General features: G+C 39.9%; 1 protein-coding gene across 1 annotated transcript in view; it reads left to right on the top strand.

Moving 5' to 3' along the window:
* The first annotated feature begins 5926 nt into the window (after positions 1-5926).
* The window catches only part of LOC122814449 (zinc finger protein 234-like), a 389414-nt gene continuing 372285 nt past the window's right edge, over positions 5927-23055 (top strand). The window contains exon 1 of the mRNA XM_044087029.1: positions 5927-6385. Within this exon, the coding sequence (XP_043942964.1) occupies positions 6182-6385 (204 nt within the window). The 5' untranslated portion in view covers positions 5927-6181. The remainder of the gene's footprint in view (positions 6386-23055) is intronic.

Genomic DNA, 23055 nt, shown 5'->3' with positions numbered 1-23055 from the left:
TAGGGTGTGGTCAACCGATCTAATATCCACATTTTTGGAAAGCAAATTGAAAAATGTTTCTGCTGAAGGAAAATGTTTTATTAATAACAGTAAAGATTTTTAGATAAGGTACACTCGTGGTGTGAACAACATATGTGACAAAGTTATATCTTCAATACAGTAGCTGTAGACTTATTTACCACAATATTTAATACAAGAGTTAAATCTATTAGGACAAAGTTAAGTAAATTGTCTAATTATTCAAACTTTTATTATTGGTTTTATAAAATAGTGTCTTCTTATCTAACAAATACATTTATATCCTTAGAAGGCGTTCACTGAACAACTGAACACAAAGAAAATACAAGAACGCCAACCGCTATGTGGTCTTGAGATGAATACAGGAACCAAAATTAGTGCTAAACAAATGCACTACAAAGGACTAATAAAAGCTGCAGGCCAAACTGTTAATATCCAAGTTTAATGCAATACCAGTTCATTGCATTATATATTCTGCTACATATTTCTGTTCTTTTATACATACAGTTTTTATTAGTGTAGATTATTTATGAAATATTGACAAGATTTGATAGAATAAGGGTTATTTATGTAATATTTATTTTATGTACATATTTTGTTGCATTAAGTATTTTGCATTTGACATTATTAAGTGCTTATCCTTTTAAATGTCAATTGATTTGGCAAAAAGTTTTTAAAATGTAGCAGTTGCAAAGATTTTACTAGTTCTGATGAATCCTGCGATATGGTGGGTGAAAGTGCTTAACTTTTAATATTTCAGTCTGGTATCGCATTAAACTTGGATTTTAATACTTTGGCCTGCAGCTTTTATTAGTCCTTTGTAGTGCATTTGTTTAGCACTAATTTTGGTTCCTGTATTCGTCTCAAGACCACATAGCAGTTGGCGTTGTTGTATTTTCCTTGTGTTCAGATATCCTAAGAGGGGGAATAGTTATCAGTACTCCTGTTGCCAATTCCTATGCAGGTATTTTATTTACTTAGGAAGATTAATTTGTGTTTAATGAACAAAATTATTTTTAAAAAGTTATTTTTATAACTACATTGTTGACAAAACTTTCTTTCTCTCTGAAGGAATAGTGGATTAGTTGCAAAGTTTGTGGATTATTTGATATGCACTACATACTTTTTAAAGTTTAAAATGACTGCAGCTTAGTATAGAATTCATTTTTTTTTATATTACGGTCAGCAGGACTAAGACAGAATATATGTGTGTGAATGAGAGGGAGGATAGAGGAATGGTGAGGATGCAAGGAGTAGAGGTGACGAAGGTGGATGAGTTTAAATACTTGGGATCAATAGTTCAGAGTAATGGTGAGTGTGGAAGAGAGGTGAAGAAGAGAGTACAGGCAGGATGGAGTGGGTGGAGAAGAGTGTCAGGAATGATTTGTGACAGACGAGTACCAGTAAGAGTGAAAGGGAAGGTCTACAAGAGGGTAGTGAGACCAGCTATGTTATATGGGTTGGAGACAGTGGCACTGACATAAAGGTGAGTTAGAGCTGGATGTGGCAGAGCTAAAGATGTTAAGATTTGCAATGGGTGTGATGAGGGTGGACAGGATTAGAAATAAGTATATTAGAGGGTCATCCTAGATTGGAAGGTTTGGAGACAAAGCCAGAGCGGCAAGATTACGTAGGTTTGGACATGTACAGAGGAGGAATGCTGAGTATATTGGGAAAAAGATGCTAAGGATGAAGCTACCAGGTAACAGGAAAAGAGGAAAGCCTAAGATAAGGTTTATGGATGTGGTGAGAGAAGACATGCAGGTGGTTGGTGTGACAAAGCACGATGCAGAGGACAGGAAGAAATGGAAACAGATGATCCGCTGTGGTGACCCCTAATGGGAACAGCCAAAAGAAGATGATGATGACTTTGACCGGTCCACAACATGGCACAATTATAACAGTTGTGCATAAGAAATCAGCTAAAAGCAGTACCTATATGCATAGATCCAGTATGCACCTTGAAGATATATTTCAGAATGTTATAAAAGGTCAAACAATATGAATATTTGGTTCAAATAATAGTGAGGAGAACCACATGTAGTAGCTGAAAATGTCTGAGTGATTTCACAGCTACAGGATATGGACAATAATTGTTATAAAGTTTAATATATATTTTCAGATTAATGTGTGTTAGAGAAATATTGTCCAGCAACATTCAAAGTAATGAAACGGACAGGATAATTACTAACTATAACAAACATACTAATGATATATATAAGGTATAATTAGAAACCATTCCCACATTTAGTGCTCATTTCAAGGTTTGAATGGTTTAATTGCAGATAAGCAATTATTTTCTATTAAAAATACTGATTATTTGGAGCAGAAGCTTTGCTATGAAGAATTATATTTTAAGTTAAAGAATAAAGTAACTCAAAAAAAAAAAAAGAAAAAATAGAATGAGTTAGGAAGTTGGCATAATACTATGCCATAAATGTCAACATTATACACTGTTATATAATAAAAGGGGTCAATAGTAAGAGAATTAAAAAGAGGTCAGGAGGAGTAATTAGTGATAAAATTTAATTGGCTTTGGGTGGTAGCTAGTCTTAGTTATATAATGTGAACTGAATAGCTTAACAAGTTAGCAGTACTATTACTGCATGTTGGTGGTACACATTGAGGTAAATGCTGTTCACATTGGGATGGAAAAGTTCTCAGACGTTTTATGTCAGTTCACATTTGGGGCAAAAAGGCAGTTTCATTGTATTAAAATTTCCATGATGATTTAAAAACACATGCTTCAAGATATAGTGCTCCATAATGTCAAAAAATCAGCACCAGGTGCTCTGTCACCTTGATCTGTATTAATTTCATTTGTTTTCAAGTAGAGTCTATTTGTAGATATCAGGACATTGCAAGCTAGGCTGGGCATTGTTTTAATCTGTGAATGTTGTGTGCAAATGTGAGGTGTGAGAGTTTAATTTTGCTACTATAGATTTGGCTAAAATGCATTTAGGATATTATGTCTGTGAGCATTGCTTCTAGGCTGTGCTGAAAAGTTTGATGTTTTATTGTATGATGAGTTGAGCTTCAGCTATAAAATTTTGTTTAGGTTAACTGTGAAATTATGCCAGTAAAATAGTTTTGGTAATAAAAGGGTGCTGGCTAGTGTGATTCTTGATTTTTATATCGATAATGAGTCCTATACAGGTGAACTTAGCAGTGTACACATTTTTAAACCCTTGCACTGCTCTGATTTCCTGAATCTGAGTAAAGAATATCTGTTGCAACAGCACCACATTTTATAAAAAAGTATCAGACTGAGCTTTATTGAGAAGGTTTAATATAAGATGATTTCCCTCTGTGATGCTTTAATGATTACCCCACAGCTTTTTCACAAATAGGTTTAATATAAAACTATCTCCCCCACTCATCAGTATCTCCAATCAAAAACTGACCCAGATGAACATTTTCAGCACTGTATTTCCATCTTTTTCTGTCTTAATAGTGGACAAGGCCACTGTCTAAGCGTAACTAGTAACAAAATCCACCACCATCAAGATATACCTCTTACTTGAAGAGATTGTAGTAATAATAAGCCACACAATATCCATGGCAACCTTCTGAAATGATTCTTCAGTAACAGGCTAAGGCCACACAGCAGTCTTACTTTTGTCATCTGCATTTTGAAATATTTGGTATTTTTGCAATATCTGTCCCATACAAATTTTGCAAAAAATAAAATGTTTTTTTTGTATACTTTATAGCTATATTGCCTGTACAAGGAATCTCATGGGCTATGGCTGAAAGTGCCTAACAGTAGGCCATTGGGACTAGCACCTAGTGTGTTGCATCCTTCTTCAGCCCCCTCTTAGCAGTCCATTCTATGCATAATAGTCCCTGAATACAGACTACCTCTAACCCAAGAGTCACTAACCTCCTTGGGTACCTCACTCAAGTTTTATAAGATAAGATCTGAGAGCTATGCCTGTCATAACTCCTTCTCTCTTCCTCTTTGTAATCCTCCCTGGATTTCTTTCAGTAGAAATCTAGTGTCATTTAACAACTATGGCTCAGATTTATGCTTACTGCTACCAGCTATCCCTCCCCCTGAAGTAGCTCCTTTCACAGTAAGTCCCGCACCCTCTGACACATTTAGCTTTGATTAAGGCTTGCTACTATCACCCCATTTATTCCTGAAGCAACCACATCATTATCCTCCATTCGAGTTGTAGGCACTTGCTAGGTGTCCCCACAGATACCTTCCCCTGTGTGTTGGTCTCTATATTTGGCTGCAAATAACTGAATATACAAAGCTGAATCATAAAAGTAATTTCCTATCAAGATATCTGTAAGGGTATCATAAGAAGCATCCCTCAGCTTATCTCCTTGCCTGCCCCAGTCCAAATAAACCCAGTTCAGTGGCTGGTGAAAAGGTGTCCATCCTATGATCTTTGCTGGACTGGGTTTCCCAGGAAAGTAAATCTCCTATCCACAACTTCAGGCTTAACATAATTATGTCTGATGCAGTACCATTCTTAACAATAGTGTCCTTACTCACTATCAGGAAAGGGTACTGACACTTGTGATAATCTAAAGCAACTGCAGTCACAAGACAACTCATCACTACTGTGGTGGTGTGACTGTTATCTCCCTCAGGTGGCTTTGTTCCCCACCCTGTCTCTACAGACATTTAAGCAGTGCACATCCAAATTGATTATATTGGAATCATTTAACCCAAGCTCCTTACCCATTACTGGAACGAGTGACATTCCCCTTTGCCTGTAGAACCTGCTGCAACTGTGTAGGCTACTAGCCATGGATTTTGTTATGCCCAAATGCAGTGCTTGGCATTGTTTCCTGCTTGCTAAGCAAGAGGTCAGCTTTTTTAGATATCTCTCATCATCTGAGTTGCATTCCCAGTCTGCCAACCAGACTCTAATATTTTTAGGCAAACTATTGAAGCATAAATGAGAGCCTGAAGCATTCATCTCTCTCATATTCAATATATGATCCACACACAGGCAGTTCAATGTGTACAGGGAAATACATTTTATCTATCTATCTATCTATCTATCTATCTATCTATCTATCTATCTATCTATCTATCTATCTATCTCCTTATTTGACCAGGTAAATGGGCTGGTCCACTGACCATTTTCATGAAAAAAACAAGCTGCTTTGGTAGCTGAATGATTAGAACAGCTGGGCCAATGATCTGGAGGATCCAGGTTTGAGTTTTAATTGAAGCATACACTTTGTTGGTGTTGTGCTCCTAGACGTTCACTACGTCCTGTGCTTCTAAATGTTTCTCATTCACATGGCATTTTAATTGCATTCTGACTCTGGGAGTTTTGTTGATGCTGTCTGTACTTTCTATTTCTTTGACTGATTATATTATGGGTATTGAGCTGGGGAAGGAAGATGCTCCTGCACTTAATTCTGTATCTCTGTATCACACTGAGCCTTGTTTATGGGTTAAAATGGTTTACAGACTAGCTCCCTTACCTAGTGAACAATAACTAATTCAGAAATAAATATATCAGAAATGGGTATTTACACCTCCTTTTTCCTCACTGGGTTGATTGAACTTGGTAGACAATATAAATGAAACTAAATAGATACAGGAGTGGAAAAGTCATTAGTGAAGGAAGATTAAATATAATAGGAAAGTATGGTTTTGGGATAAAAATGGAGTTTACATATATATATATATATATATATATATATATATATATATATATATATATATATATATAATTTTCTTAAAATACATAATTTAGTTGCCTTTTAAGTCAAAATTTACCTGGTATTTCTAAAGTCTGAACATTAAAATTAAACGTAAGTGCTTAAAACACTGCCATTCCATCTCAGAAAATAAAACTTCTGAACTACAGTTTGCATTGCCCCTTTAAATGGAGGCGGTCACTTCCCAAGACATTCTACTTCCTGTGCTCTGAAAATGAAACTGGAATTGTTTATTGCTATTCACATGGATTATAGAATGTGGGCTTTTAGTATTGCTTAAATTTATCAGTTTGCCTGAAACTCTGTTGATTCCAGCTGAATAGGGTCTCTGTTAACAGGATTTTATACAGTGTAACAAAACTTTCCTGTTCTGAGTATAGACAGGAACTTCCCTTTGAAAAGGTCCAGAGTAAATTGAAAACTGGTCAGTATGGTTCAAAGATCCTAGGAACTGAGGCTTGGGCATTCAATGCAGGAAACAGACTGCAGGGAGAAAGAAAATATGCAGAATCTGTGTGTTACAAATGGGAGTACAGAGCAGTGCTGTGGGGAGCACAGACGGAGACTGGAGTTGTTCTGCCAGGAGGATGAGGCCTTTATCTGTGTCCTGTGTGTTCCCAGGCATTCATGTCACAGTTTTGTGTTCTTGCATGAGGCCGTCAGTGTGTATAAGGTAAGGGATGAGTCATGATGAATGCGAACTAATTGTTTCCCTCTATGGGATGAACTGACTAAAGAATTATCCTACAAAATTTTCAGCCTGTTTTTTTTCTAAGTTAATGAATAATGTGGTCATGTAAAAAAAAATTCTGTATTTTCTAACACAAAGCAGCTTAAAAAGTGTGATATTAAGTGACAGAGTAGAAGGTTAAGTAGGAAAAGTTTGCCTTTTTTTTTGCTGATTACACAAAGATATGTAGCATGACTGCTACACAAGCAGTTTCAGAAACAATGAAACGTTAATTGTTAAGGTAAAAGAGAAAGTGTTAAGCATGATAGCTTAAATGCAGTGCATCTGTGAGGTAAACTAAAATGAGTGCAAAGTGCTTTGTGAAAATGTTAGCATTAAATGAGGAAGGGGCCAGGGGTTCATCTTATCTGATTAAATGTATGCAACTATAATGAGCAGGAGCACCAGAAAAAAGCTGTTTGAATAGTAGGCTGTGTACAAAGAGGCATGGGAAAACAAAACAAAAAAGGTTATTATGCCTTATACAGCTAGAAATCAAGGTGCGAGTTGGAGCTGGAAGTGGCAGTGTTAAAGCTGTTGAGATTTACATTGGGTGTGATGAGGATGGACAGGATTAAGAATCAGTATATTGGATGGTCAGCTCTGGTTGGACGGTTTGGAGAAAAAGCCAGAGAGGTGAGATTGCATTGGTTTGGACATGTGCTGAGGAGAGATGCTGGGTATATTGGGAAAAGGATGCTAAGGATGGAGCTGCCAGGTAAGATAAGGTTTATGGATGTGGTCAGAGAGGACATGCAGGTGGTTGGTTTGACAGAGCAAGATGCAGAGGACCAGAAGAAATGGAAACCGATGATCCGCTGTGGTGACCCCTAATGAGAGCAGCTGAAAGAAGAAGAATATGCAGCTAGAGCTCACATAAACTGCTAATGAGCAGTTCTGTAAACCTCATCTTTCTAAGGATGTGGACAGTTTGAAGGTAATTTAGTACAACATGAGAAAATGGTGCATGGTCTACACCAGATGTCATACACAGAGAACTTTAAATAAAAAAAAAGAAATATATATATTCTTGAACAAAGGAAGTAGAATAAACATTTTAAGCACCATAGAAGTGGTAGTAGATTCCATGTAGTTGCCATATTAAAAACAAAATAAAAGATGTCTCGGAACAAGAGGATACAATCTGAAGACACAAACAGCTCAGAGAAGTAAGAAGAAGGATTATTTAATAGAAAAGATGATGAATGAATGGTACAGTTTAACTGAAAAATAGCACTAGTAAAACAGTAATTGAGTTTAAAAATGTGAGCCAGACATAAATGAGCTCTTGGATATGAGCAGAAATGTAAAGTAAGCTGTTGGTCTATATAATAGCTATGCCACTCTGGAGATTAGGTGGGTCAAACTATCATTATCTGCTGCTATAATCTATGTTTCTATAGCTGAACCATGTGTAAAGCATAAAGACACTCTCCAAATAGTTTATTTATTTTACATTTGTTAACAAGGGGTGTCTGAGCTGAAAAGGCCCTTTTTCAGCAGAGGCCCGGGGAGAAAAGCTCCACATAGAAAAATTACAGTTACATTTAGACATGATCAGTTGTTGTGTCTTTCGGCTTTTCCTGGTTAGGGGTCGCCACAGCGGAACTCTGGTCCGCTAATGATTGGCCGTTGATTTTTATGTGCTGAGTTGCCAGCCCTAATGCATAACCTTCAACGAAGGCACGCCCATTCACGCATGTCTCCACGCAGAAGACGATCTAGCTGAGAGTCGAACCGGTCAGTGTCTTACTGTGAGGCGACAACGCTACTGTAGCACCACATCAGTATATACACACAAATTACAAAAGAGACGGTTTACTGTGTCTGTGAAGCAGAGGAGTTCTGTAGTGGTACTATGGGCAGGTCTGAAACCATGCTGAGTAGGTGACAGGATGTTGCTGTCTAGGAGATATTTTTGCATCTGGGTATGGATGCATTTTTCTAGGATTTTGGCCAGAGGGGAGAGTAAAGCAGTGCGTCTGTAGTTATTAAGTTCAGTGGAGGTCCCACCTTTATGTATGGGTGTAACATAGGATATTTTTCAGAGTTTGGGCACATAGTTTTCAACAATTGATCTGTTTATGAGAGTGGAGATTGTGATAGCAGTAGCATCTGCTGTGAGTTTCAAGAAATAGCTGGGGAGTAGGTCGGCTACTGTTGACGAGGTTTTTAGTTTGGAGAGCATGCTTTTGATTGAAGTGGTGGAAACTGTTTTGAGGGTAAAGCTTGTATTAGTGTTATTTGTGTTGGGAGGGCTAGTGAGGAAGGAATTGTCCTGTGATACTAAGGATAGAATTGAGTTCACAAAGTGGGAGTTGAATTGTGTTTAGATGGGAAATTTAGGGTCAGGGGTGGTTGGTTTGGGGGTAGCCTTTTGGGTGAGTTTTAGTAGCTGGTTTACATTTTTCCAAAATTTTTGGGAGTTGTGTTGGTATTTAGTTTGCAATGTCGTGTACAAATAGTTTTGCCTGTAGGACTCAAGAATCTAATTTATATGCCAGCCCCTCTTTTGTGCCCTGGAAGATGCAGACAGCATGTTTTACTTAAGCTGTAGTATGGAGTTGACTTGGATTTTGTCAAAGTGACTGTTTTCCACCGTAGCTAGTAGAAGAAAAGGCATTGTTTGTTGCATGAAGCAGATAGTTTTAACATTCTTTTCTAGTTTTTTTTTAATGAGAAAATGGACATATAAACTGACAACAACTTCCTGTCTAAGCATACAGTGAGATTTTATGAGTAGAATGCATCTAGAGTATTTAGAGTTTAGTGTACAGTGTCCTTGTAATATGTAAACAGAAAAGTAAAGACTTAGTTGGGATTCATAACCCAATAGTGTAATATGTTAGTTGAATTGTGTTGTGTGGTGATGTACACAGTGGGCCAAATCAGTGTCAGGCTGCACCATTGTGCAGCCTGGTAAAATACTGCAGCCAACATATGCAAATGAATGTATAATGATATGGAAATGAGTAGCATTGTGCTAATAAATTTATTTATTTATTTATTTATTTACATTTGTTGACCGGGAGAGTCCGACTGGACGTAGGTCCATTTTCAGCGGAGGCCCGGGGAGAAAAGCTCCACAGTTAAAATAAACAGACAGTAGTTACATTGGATTACACAGCGATTAACAATTTAACATAGCAATTACTTACAACATATTTACAGATGAAGAACGTAGTACATCAGTAGACAACTAGAATCTTTATCTGTGAAGTACATAACGGACATTAACAAATGTTACAATAAGAAGTTCCTGCTGTATAATAAGTACTAGGCTTATGAGCATCTGAGCTTGCTATAATCAAGGTAGTTAGTGGAGTGGAAAGAAAGGTAGTGGTTGGATGGGGTGGGTGATATTAGAGTGGGAGTTGCAAGGGCATAACCAGCATGTTTTTAGGTGCGCTTTTAGTAAAGTTTTGAAGTGGGTGCATGATGGTACGGAGGTAATTGTGGGTGGAAGGGAGTTCCATAATTTGGCTATGGTGCAAGAGAATAGTGCTTCACCAGCAGAGTTATTGGCTTTAGTGATCTGCAAGTGATTTTTGTTGCTGGATCTTAGTGGTCTGGTGGTGCAATAGGGTTGGAATAGATTCTGGAGGGATGGGACATTTAGAGGATGGTTTACTAGTTTGTGAGCGAGTGAGAGTTGATACCACTGAAGGAGGTGAGGGAGTTCAAGCCAGCCCAGTTTAGCAAGTGAGAGACAGTGGTGACTACGGTAGGATGCCCCTTAGAAATGCAAATGAGAGTGAACAACATGGCTGGGTGATTCAGAAGTGTATAAAAATTGCTCAACATGCTGCGTCAGTTTGCAAATTTGTATGCCATCATTTCTTGGTGAACAGAGACTAAGACCTTGCTAAGATGCTAGCAGTAGCACCTGCATTAATGAGACAGTATATTTTGTGAGCCATTCTTACAGCTGGTGTAGTCGATGGTATGCCTCATTGCTCCCCATGTCACAAACTGATCTGATCATTCCTAACGTACCATCACCACCACTTTAAGGACATAATCAAAAGCTGTGTTGTGGGCAGAGACACAATGTGAGAGCTTGTAAACATGTGCCATTGTCACATGGAAACCCACAGGTTGTGTTAAATACCAATTCCTGTGGGCAATAAGGTATGGGTAACTTTGACTGTCCTTGTTACTGAGACTTCCTGTGGCCATCATGACATAAAGTGGGCATATCACAGGCATATCCCTAACAATAATTAGTTCATTGATGTTGCTGTACCATAGCATGAGGAGCGGTATATGTGGTTTCTACAGAATGAAGAGGAGAGACACCACTAAGCAGACATTCTTTGACATTTCCTTGAAGGTCAGGGGACCACAGATTGCACCCACATCACAATAAAAGCTCCACCTGTTCCACGTAGCAATGGTGTGTCAACCTGAAAGGTTTCCAATTCATTAATTGCCAGGTATTATGCAATGTTCAGGGTTTATTACATAGAATGAGTATGAGTGCCATCCAGATAGTTACCACAATTCCCCACATCAGCACGTCATATGCATGCTAGCTATATGTTTGGGGTGATTTCCCTTGTGAACATCATATTGATGATGCTGAATGTACTTACAGCCATGCTTTATGATGCCAGTAAACCCACAGAGCATAGCTGAGACTCCATAGAACTCTGCAGCGTCACATACACTAACAGCATTAAGTGTATGTTCAAATTATTTAAGGCCCACTTCCAAGATTCTTTTAGTAGCACAGGGCAGTATGCTTTGGGAACTGCAACAAGATATTTGCTAACTGCACAGTGTTGCAAAGCATGGTATTATACAGACAAAGCAGGGGTTTACCACTCGAGGTCCAGCTTGACCATAGTCAGTGGTAGAAGAAGTGCTGGTTGATGAGCTGTTGGAGAAAGTGACAATAGGGAAGACTATGAGAGGCAGAGGCAGGTGCAATACATTGTAGCATTGGCAAACGTTTTGTGTCTGGTCCACAAGTATGGGCCAGAATAGACTCAACAAGGACTAAAACTGATGTGTGCAGTACTACACCTAGATTATGCTGTACAGGCAGCAGACATCACCTAACCATGAAACACAGCAGTGAGGGTTGAGCACAGCTGTCATATTGCACTGGTGGGGAGAGACAGATTGAGAGTCACCAACAGTGGGCACATTGGTAAAATGGGGACTAAGGATGTGGAAAGGAGTGAGTGACATGGCTAGGTGATTGCAGTAAGCTGGGTATACTTTGCAGGAAGGGGGTGATGCTTCCCAATGAGGCAAGATATCCAGATGTAGTAGGTACTTGCTCAGTATGGGCTCCTGGTCACAACGTATCTGCAGATGTTGTTTAACTGTGCATATATAAGATGTGACAGGTGTTGTGGGATGTCAGTATTGATTCAGATCTTGAATGCCTTTGGCCATAGCTACATCCCCTATAAAAGTGTCACGTGACTCAACACCGATCAATAAAAATGAAGAGGAACTGCATGGCTGTGATTGCTTGGTCATGCCATATATGCTATGTCAGTGCAGGAGGCTGTGGTTGACCACTGGCATGTAATGTGGTGGAGAAGCATTACATGACCCTGACCTACCTGATCTGTAGGCATATCCACAGTGGAGGCAGATGAGTAGTAACCATGAGAGCAGTATCATCCTAATGTGACCCCATGGTGGCATTGGAGACATCCATGTGCCTCTCCAGCATGCTAATCGATTGATCCAGGATATTGCAATGAGTTGGAGACATGGCATTAACATCCACCAGAACTGCTGCTTCTGACTTCAGTCTGCATGAACTGTGGTGGTACCACTGCACACTGCTGGTGTGTAAGCAGCAAAAGAGGGTGCTCCCTTTGTAGGGGTGTTGAGCAAGGTCTGTCACTTAGTGTCTGGTAAGTTGCTGTCCACAGTGATCACTACTGACAGTGACACTGTGTCCCTAGGGCATGCCATGGTAGGCTTAGGCCACCATCGTCACCAGGTTGTGATGCTGCACTAACATGAGTCATGCTGTCTTTCACAGATGATGTCTGCATGATGGTAGCACCTATGAAAACAGACAAACACCCATGTGTAACATTGATATGTGACAATCCCACCTGCTAGTGGTGCAGTAACAGTATAGATAACAAGGTAAGCACACAATGTAAGAAAGCATACCTTGTGTTTTCTGCCTTTGTCTGTATAGAAGATATGGCAGTGGTCAACATCCATGACCTCTTGGCATGCCACAACAGTGTCTTACTTCTTCTTCTTTCAGCTGCTCCCATTAGGGGTCGCCACAGCAGATCAACTGTTTCCATTTCTTCCTGTCCTCTGCATCTTGCTCTCACACACCAACCACCTGCATGTCCTCTCTCCCCACATCCATAAACCTTATCTTAGGCCTTCCTCTTTTCCTGTTACCTGGCAGCTTCATCCTTAGCATCTTTTTCCCAATATACTCTGCATCCCTCCTCAGCACATGTCCAAACCAATGTAATCTTGCCTCTCTGGCTTTATCTCCAAACCTTCCAACCTGGGATGACCCTCTAATATACTTATTCCTAATCCTGTCCATCCTCATCATACCCAGTGCAAATCTTAACATCTTCAACTCTGCCACGTCAAGCTCTGACTCCTGCCTTTTTGTCAATGCCACTGTCTCCAACCCGTATAACATAGCTGGTCTCACTACCCTCTTGTAGACCTTCCCTTTCACTCTTACTGGTACTCGTCTGTCACAAATCACTCCTGACACTCTTCTCCACCCACTCCATCCTGCCTGTACTCTCTTCTTCACCTCTCTTCCACACTCACCATTACTCTAAACTGTTGATCCCAAGTACTTAAACTCATTCACCTTTGCCACCTCTACTCCCTGCATCCTCACCATTCCTCTATCCTGCCTCTCATTCACACACATATATATACTTGCTGATATGTGGAAATACTAACTTGATGCATCTCTAACAGTGACACATGATGGTGCAACCAGTTCAGCACCCACTTTCAGGCATTCATCATGAGGGCCCTTTCACTAAAAGAGGATCTCCATGTTGGAAAGGATATTCTGCAATGGTAGATCCCTGCCCTTGGCCACCCTTTCACATTCATTGGTGTGGGCCTCTGTGTGAGCATGCAGAATCACATCAGTGACCCTATAAGATATTTATGATGATCTTGTAGCTACAAGCTGCATTAACTTCTACAACCATCCCACCTCACTTATGTTCTCAGAAGTCCTGGTCAATCTTGTTTGTGCTCAAAATCTACCATCCATGCTAATGGATAGCCCTTAGTAGCACATCGGTCTCTGTCCAGAAAAACATCTTGAGGTGCTTCCACTATTTTGACCAGTTATGTACCTGTACATGTGAACGTACACCTGTGGTCAGTAAGCAGACACAAACCTGTCAATCATCATCTGTGTAGCACTCGCACCCATGCTGCAGGGGGTGTTGTACTAATGGCAAATGACTCTGAAGAAGCCTTTGAATTTGTAAGGTGAAAGCACTCAGTCCTTTGTATTTTAATTAATAAGTTCTCTTTCATTCCTAGTGGTTTGGGATTTTTATTGTTTTTTTGTTGGGTATATCCCAGTAGTGGTCCAGAAGGGCAACATGGGGACAGACTGTGCTGCCACCCTCATCCTGTTATATGCCTACCCTGACCTCTGCCTCTCAAAGCACAACCAATGTATGTCTATCATACACACTTGCAGCCTATATCACTGTCCAGTTGTGCCTCTCTCACCCCACCCATCCACTGTGTACCACACCTGAACCACAGATGAAGAGTATGTGCATTCCAACACAAAATGAGTAATCCACAGTGTACACAGCGCACCCCACACTGCTTCTCAGCCATACATCTGGTGGGCTACTGATGTTTATATCTCTGCCGACATTCACCATTTCAACGAGCCCTGTACTCTCCACTTCCCAGTTAAGTTGGTGGAGTAAAACCCTACAAAAATAAAAACTGTTCTACACATATGATCAGCCTGTACCCTGCCACTGGCCTGTGTATCCTTAACACAGCAGAGGTACATCACTTCTTTACTCAGTAGATTTTTGTAGTTCTATTCTGTAGAGATCCATCTCTACCCTCCATGTAATTCTCATCCCCTGTCAACAAGTTGTTGCAGATCAGTACCCCCCACAAAAATCCTGTCACCCACCCAACTTGCCTCTCATCTGTCTACCATTAGCACAGCAGACAAAGTACATTTTGTTCTCTCTTAGACTGTCTAATCAACTCCTTTAAAGATCCTCTCACTATACTGGAGAAAATGGCAAGATGTTTATCACAGCTATGGCAGCTGATTATATGAAGCTGTTTTAGGGCTCCTAGAATGGCAGTTATGTTAATAAGTCCATTTAGGTTAAATGTCTCTGAACTGCGCACTTAGTAGAATGTGAACCAGCCCTTAGCTGCTCATACACATGCATTGTGGACTGCAAAGCTGTCTGCACATGCCTGGACAGGTCTGTGGCCTTAAAGGGACCACAAGCTCTTTGCAATCTGCTCTAAAGCCTGTAGAGGCACCACCCCACTGCAATGCCACGACTGTTGGTGCAAAAGCAGGCTACTATAGATTAATAGGCTCCACACCGTAGGTGGCCACTGTGCCTATTCCTTCCCCTTCACATATGTCTGTTATCATGTGACTCTGCTGTGGCACTGGCCTGTGTCCTGCTACACTGCTGCTCATCTGTGTGCATCATGTGGTCCTTGCAACTTGTGTTGTTGCGAAGCTGTTGACAGTTTTCTACTGATATTGACATGTGCACATGGCTTCTGTAAGGGCTCCTACAAGGTGCAGGAGGAGGACAAACATATTTTTCCACCTTTTGCATCAAGGTAACCATGAGCTCCTTTGTGGGATCTCCTATAAGGGCCTACAGTGCAAGGAGGATGCGTGGCACTACCTTGCCAACGTGGTGAGTGATCCATTGGCATCTCTTACCTTGGTGAATAGTGTGGCATCATTGCAATGTCCTGAAGAGATGTCACACCAAATGAAAAGAAGAGGTTATGGAGAGAGAGCAGAACTTCTACAGGCAGCATTAGAAATGACATATACAAAGGTAGGCATTTTTGTACAGCTATATGCAGTTATTGATGTTTATGGACATGATTTTTTTCTTTATATTCTCTTTGTTTTTTAAGTGATATGTCAGATGGAGGCATGCATGCCTCTCCAGGTGTTAGGGTATGTATATGAAATTGGTGTTATGCCTGCATATCTGTTACCTACTTTGCTTTCTGTTTGCAGTGTTGCTACTTAGTTTCAACAATGTTTACAGCTTGATTTTAGTTTATGCGCAATGTATTGTGTAAGTACAAGTGGAACTGCCCGCATTCCTTCCTGCCACCTGATGTTCCTAACAGTGTTGCAGACAGAGTTGACAGTGAATGTTCTACCGCTGTCATAGGTGGCATTATCTGCTTTGTTTTTTTTTTTTATGGCTGGTCATTTTCAGTGCCACATTCCTATCCATCCACCATGTCTTGATGCCCACTGCTGTTGGCTGCCCAGCATGATGTATGCTTTGACTACATGACCTTATCAGGTACACCTGGCATATCTTGGGCATGCAACTGCCATTCTGCAGTGGATGGAAGCAGTGACAATGTACCATATGAACAGTGATCTCAGGGCAGCTGATTTGATATTATTGACTTTTTTTAGCAAAAGTTACTGATCCTTTATCCATTTTTTCTGCCGTAGAACCACCAGTTGATAATAATATATAATTGAAAGACTCCAAGAATAAAATTGTTTATGTGAGACAGTTTGTTGTACCACAATATGCATCTTGAGAGATGTGTTGTATTAGTTACAAAAGGGCTAAATCATTTTTAAATTCCCTAGTGATATTTAGACAGTGACAGTGAGCTGTTTAGACAACTCTGTTACTTATTCAATCACTCTCCTCAGGTGCAGAAGGCTGTGGGTTCTATTTTCGTACCAGGTGGATCTAGTGCTCATGTCATCCTTTGGATGTGATGTTAAAAAGAGGTCACTTCTGGTTGAGTTGGTGGTAGCGCAGGTAGATGCAAAAGAACTCTTGGCACCTATTTAAAAGGCTCATTTTATTTATATACATAAAAATGTACAACATATTTACAAATATACCACTACATAGATATAAAACATATTTACAAATATTCATAACTTATTTTACAGCTATACTAAATTTTCATGCCTATTAGACCCCATTCATTATTCCATAACCACCATCTTGTGTTAATATTGCCGCTAAAATCCATTTACCGTTAAACATAATTTCATTAATCCTTTCATGCTCTGTATAACCCATATGACATCAAGTAACTTTTTATCTATTCTTTACTTCTGTTCGTATAATGTCCATGTTTATTTTATTTACTATTTTATAGCTTTAAAAAATATTTTATTTACATAGTTTTCCCCATAACTTTTTTACTCTTACATTTCAAAAACAAATGGATTTTTCTTCATTTCTTCTTCTTGACAATGTAAACATATTCATTTATATGACATATTTCCTTTTACTGCCAATCTATCTTTTACCAGTCTCCACAAAAAATCTTGGCATTCTAGATTTCTACATGTCTCTGTGCCTGTGTGTGTATGTGTATTTCTATATGCACACACATTCTTCAGTTTGATTACAACGATTTTTTGTACATAAAACAAGCGGTTCAGTTCCATTCATTTAATGAACATCAGCTGTTTAGTTAATTTTATTTAGATTTTGAGCACTTTCATTCATTACAAAGGTTTTGCTTCTTCAGAATATGATTAAAAGTGGAAAGTGTAATAATAAAAGTGGTGGTTGGCTACTTGGTTGGGGTGGGGTGGAAGTTGATTCCTAACTGATATATTTCAGTGCGCACCTTATGTTGAGGCTACCAGTCAGACCAGGAAGCATGTCACCCTTTAGAAAAAAATGCCATTTTAACTCTTTGTGATCCAAGAGGAGTTAACTTCACTGATAAATCAGGGTTCTGCTTCTAGTGCTAAGTGGAACCCTAATGGAGTGGGACAGGTGGTCCTGTGCTTGGCTAAGGCATTAGTACAGTCTAAGTTGCTGATTGCATGGTATGGGGCAGGTGGTGCTATGCTTGGCTAAGTTGCTGATTGTATGCTGTGGGGCAGGTGGTGCTGTGCTTGGTTAAGGTGTTAGTACAGTCGAAGTTACTGATTGCATGGTGTGGGGCAGCTGGTGCTGTACTTGGCTAAGGCATTAGTACAATCTAACTTGCTGATTACATGGTGTGGGGCAGGTGGTGCTGTGCTTGGCTAAGGTGTTAGTACAATCTAAGTTGTTAATTGCTAGTTGGTGCTTCGTGATCCTGTCCTAAAGTCTCCATGTGGTTTTCCGTATGTAAAATGTGCTGCAACAGGCACATAGTCTTATCTAAACCATGTTGCTGGAGTTCTAGTTGAAGGACTGATTTAAGTGGATCGTGTTGCTAGATGAACTGAGGGTGATATCTTTCCACACTAGGATGAATCTGTACTAATTGCAGTGTCTGCACTGGTGCCAGGCTGTACTGATGTTGGGGGGGGGGGGGTTTCCTGAATCTGGTCTGAATCAAAAAGGGTTTTCAAGGATATTGATTTCTTGTAGTTAAACTCAGGTTGCACCTAATTCATTGCTAATGTCCTAGCTAGTCTGTAGGATGCACTAGTTTTTGGGTATTATCTCCCTTATGCTGTGGGTGTCAAGGGAGATAGGATAGGATCTCAGTCTGGTATCTGGGGTAGTATCTCTCCAGGAATAGGACAGTAAGGAATGTGCATTCCTTGTCAAAAGTGGAGTTGTCACTGATGATCCAGCTGACAGGAAAGCCACCTTCAGAAACAATTACCCTGACTATGACAGTCAGTGTCTCCCTTCATGAAAAGGAACATCACGGAGGGACAATTCATCAGACTGCCAGCCAGATCGGTGGTGACTCCACTTATATTCATGTATATATATATATAGTGTGTGTGTATGTATGTGTGTGTATGTATATATATATATATATATATATATATATATATATATATATATATATATATATATCTATAGTAAAAAACGTGTGCGTAATAAATATAGGTATATATTTGTGTGTGTGTATACACACGCACACATATATACACATATGTATATATGACCCCAGCCATTGAGGATGTACAAGCCAGTGTATTTCTTCATGCCAGTCCCAAAGCCAGATAAATGGGTAGGTTACATCAGGAATGGCATATAGCATAACATTTTTGACAGATCAAATATGCGGACAAGAATACAGATTTCCATACCAGATCAGTCAAGGCCTGGGTTAACAATGACTGCCACCAGTATTAGCCAACAAGGTGCTGGTAGAAATTGGGCTACTGTTGGCTGAAAGAGAAGAAGAGGGGAAAGGTATGCCCAGAGGCAGAAAGAGAGGAGGAAGGTTAGCAGTGTGGAAGTGAGAGTAGAAACTTTGAATGTTGGCAGTATGACTAGGGAGAGACGTAGCTATTATGGAGATAAGGAGGGTGGATATATTGTGGGTGCAAGAGAGCAGATAGAAGGGGAGTAAGGCCAGGTGTATTGGAGGGGTGTTCAAATTGTTCTACCATGGTGTGGATGGGGAGAAATGGGTAGGGGGTTATCCTGAAGGAACAGTATGTCAAGAGTGTTTTGGAGATGAAAAGAGTATCGGACAGAGTGATGTTTATGAATCTGGAAATTCATGGTGAGATGATGAATGTTAGTGTATGTGCTGTGCAAGATGGGTGTGCAATGGATGAGAAAGGAAAAGTTTGGAGGGAATTATAGTGGTGTTTACCCAAAGCTGAGAGAGTAGTGATAGATGAGGATTTCAATGGCATGTTGTGAAGAGAACAGAGGGGATGAGGAGGTGACTAGTAGGTATGGTGTTAAGGAGAGGAATGCAGAAGGTCAGATTGTAGTGGATTTTGTAAAAAGCATGGACATGCTTGTGGTGAATGCATATTTTAAGAAGAGGGGCAGGGTGGCGTACAACAGTGGAGGAAGATGCACACAAGTGGATTACATCCGGTGCAGAAGGTCCAGTCTGAAGAAGATTGGAGTCTGTGAAGTGGTGACAGGAGAAATTTAGACAGACAGCATAGGATGGTGGTCTAAAGGATGATGTTGTTGATGAAGAGGAGGAGGAGAGTGAGGGCAGTGCCAAGGATCAAATGGTGGAAGTTGAAAAAGGATGATTGTGAGGTGGAGTTCAGGGAAGAGTTATGACTGGCACTGGGTGGCAGTGAAGAGTTACCTGATAACTGAGCAGTCACAGCAGAGGTGGTAAGGGAGACAGCTAGAAAGGTGCTTAGTGTGACATCCGGACAGAGGAAGGAGGACAAGGAGGTCTGGTGGTGAAAGAAGGAAGTACAGGAGAATATGCAGAGGAAGAGTTTGGAGAAGCAGTGGGATTTTCAGAGGGATGACAAAAGTGGATAGGAGTGTAAGGAGATATATGGTGAAGAGAGAGGTGGCAAAGATTAAAGATAAGATGCATGGTGAGTTGTATGAAAGGTTGCACACTAAGGAGGGAAAAAAGGTCCTGTACCAATTGGTTAGACAGAGGAAATGAGCTAGGAAAGATGTGCCACAATTTAGGGTGATGAAGGGTAATGAGGGAAACATACTCACAAGTGAGGAGAGTATGTTGATTAGATGGAAGAAGTACTTTTAGGGGCTGATGAATGAAGAGAATGAGATTGAGAGAAGGTTGGATGATGTGGGGATAGGGATCAGGAAGTGCAATGGATTAGCAAGGAGGAAGTAAGGACATCTATGAAGAGGATGAAGAATGGGAAGGTTGTTGGTCCAGATGACATGCCTCTGGAAGCATGGATGTGTTCAGGACAGATGGCAGTGGTGTTTATAACTAGATTGTTTAATTAAATCTTGGAAAGTGAGAGGATGCCTGAGGAGTTGATCAATGAAATACTTCATCCTGGTAACCCCTTGTCTCCAAACCCCTGCCCAACATACACATCCCAAGAGACTTCTTCTATCTTCATTTCCTACTTTATTGATTCCATTGGTAAGATAATAAGTCCTGCCCCCTTACATTCTGACTACAAAAATGCATCTGATCCTCCCTCAACTTAGAATTCTACTAACATTTTTTCCTTAAACCAATACCTACAGCTATATAAAATCTCTTCTTCGCAAATTAAAATCTTGTTCTCTATCTACTGATATTCTACTTCCCTCCTTCCTTCAGATTGCAGCAGGGTCTCTATCCCTCCCAGTCTGCATACTGATAAACTGGTCAGTCTTTGAATCTAAAGTCCCCTCTATCTGGAAAGAATTTTTACATTTTTACACAAAGGAGGTAACTCCGTAGACATCACCAATTTCGGACCCATAGCCATCTTGTCACCTCTCTCAAAAGTCTTACAAAAATGTGTGCATAAGCAAGTGATGGAACATCTATTACAAGGATATTTGCTCACCCCCACACAACATGTTTTTTGCCCAAAACATAGCACCACTACAGCCCTCCTTTCCTTTATCAATACTATTTCTCTGGCCAGGGATAACAATACACTAGTGTCCATGCTTATTCTAGATCTATCTAAAGCATTTTATACAGTATATCACCCTTTTCTTCTGGACAAACTCACAAGCCTTAATTTCACCACCTCTACCATTGCCTGGTTTACTAGCTACCTCACAGACTGAGTACAATTACTAAAATGGACCTCTGCTCTCTTTCCTCCTCTCCCTATCAATATGGGTGTTCACCAAGGATCTATTCTTGGTCCTCTACTCTGCATTATTTTTACTAATCAACTCTACACCTCCTGCCCTCATTAAACCCTCATCCAATATGCTGATGACTCTACAGTTGTCACAATTACCAACACCCTCTCTGACTTAAATTCTATTACTCAGAAATCCTTCAAATCTGTCGATTCCTGGCTCTCTAACAATCGGCAAATTCTGAGTCCTAAAAAAATGAACTCTTACTTTTTTCCCCCAAAAACCTACATAACCTTAAATCCATGTTTGCTGTTCACTCTCTAAATAAAACACCTGTCATAGTTGAACACAACACTAAACTAATTTAATTTGCATGTTAACAATTGTATTAAGAAAACTCTTCAGAAACATGGCCTTCTGCATAGAAATAAAAAGTTTTTATCAAACAAATTTAGTCTCCCTCTCTCCTGCTTATCACCTACCAAGCCTTCTGTACACCTCTCAAATCCACTCCAACCTCCAAACCGCTCTCCTAACTAAGCTAGAGAATACCTATAACAAAGTGGCCAGATTTGCTGCGAATCAAAGATATATATGTCTTCACTGCCTCTCTTTAAAACACTTAAACTGACTTGAATTACCCTACCAGCTTCTCCACTATCATCTTCAAAGTGTCCACTTTATCTTGTACCAACAAAATTTCTGTTTCAGTCTGTCTCTTCTAATCTCCTTCTACAGTCCTTGAACTCTCCAAAGCTCAGACCAAAACCTACTACAAATCTATAAACCTAAGAGCAAAATTGGTCAAAATCTCTATAGCTACTACCCTACTATGTCTTGGAACAAACTCCCATTGGAAATTAGATCACTTTAACAAGTCAATGAATTTAAATCGGCTACAAAAGATTACCTAAAAAGTCACCGGTCTTGCCACTGTGCTCACCCTCCATAAACTGTCTCCCTCTTGTGTTGTAGCACACTATCTACCTTTCATTGTTTTTATTTCTGTTCTGTGTTAGCTCTGTTAGATAAGGTGTCTGTCTGATGTTTTCTGTTACTCGATACAAAAATATTCTGTTCTTATATACTGCCTCTATGCTCTTCATTAACAGCAACCTCCTTGCCTGTATTTCAAACTTGATATACTGTACGATATACTTGCATACTGTTCCTGCACATATCTTACATGTAATATCAATGTGAACTCTGTAAATAGTCCCTGTGCTTCTCCTGTTTCTTGCTTAAAAATGTTTTTCTTTTATATTGTTTTTGTCATTTTACTTTCTAATTACATTTTAGTTATACAATGTCATTTTAATTCTATGGAGCTTTTCTGCCCTGATCTCTGCTGAAAAAGGGCTATCAGCTTAGCCAGACTAACCCGGTCAACAAATGTAAAATAAATAACTATTAAAACAAGTACAATAGGAGTGAAGAAGTGTTTTTGGTACCGATTGTTAAGACTAAGGTGATGTGCAGAGCTGTAGTAACTACAGAGGATAAAACTGATCAGCCACAGCATGAAGGTATGGGAAAAGAGTAGTGGAAGGTAGATTAATAAAGGAGGTGATGATTAGTGAGCAGCAGTATGGTTTCATGCTGGGAAAGAGCACTACAGATGTGATGTTTGATCTGAGGGTATTAATGGAGAGGTATAGAGAAGGTCAGGAGTTGTATTGTGTCTCTGTGGACTTTGAGAAAGTATATGACAGGGTACTTAGAGAGGGGTTGTGGTACTATAAGAGGAAGTCAGGAGTCACAGGAAAGTATGTAAGAGTGGTACAAGATATACAAGGGAAGTGTGACAGTGGTGAGTTCTGAGTGGAGTGATGGAGGTGGGATTACATCAAGGATCAGCACAAAGCCATTTCTTATTTCCATTGGTGATGGACAGGTTGACAGACAAGCTCAGATAGGAGTCACCATGGACTA

The sequence above is a fragment of the Protopterus annectens genome, chromosome 10.part0, assembly GCF_019279795.1.
Source record: "Protopterus annectens isolate FY-2018-M chromosome 10.part0, PAN1.0, whole genome shotgun sequence".
Classification (NCBI taxonomy): domain Eukaryota; kingdom Metazoa; phylum Chordata; order Ceratodontiformes; family Protopteridae; genus Protopterus; species Protopterus annectens.
This window is presented reverse-complemented; position numbering and strand designations above follow the sequence as displayed.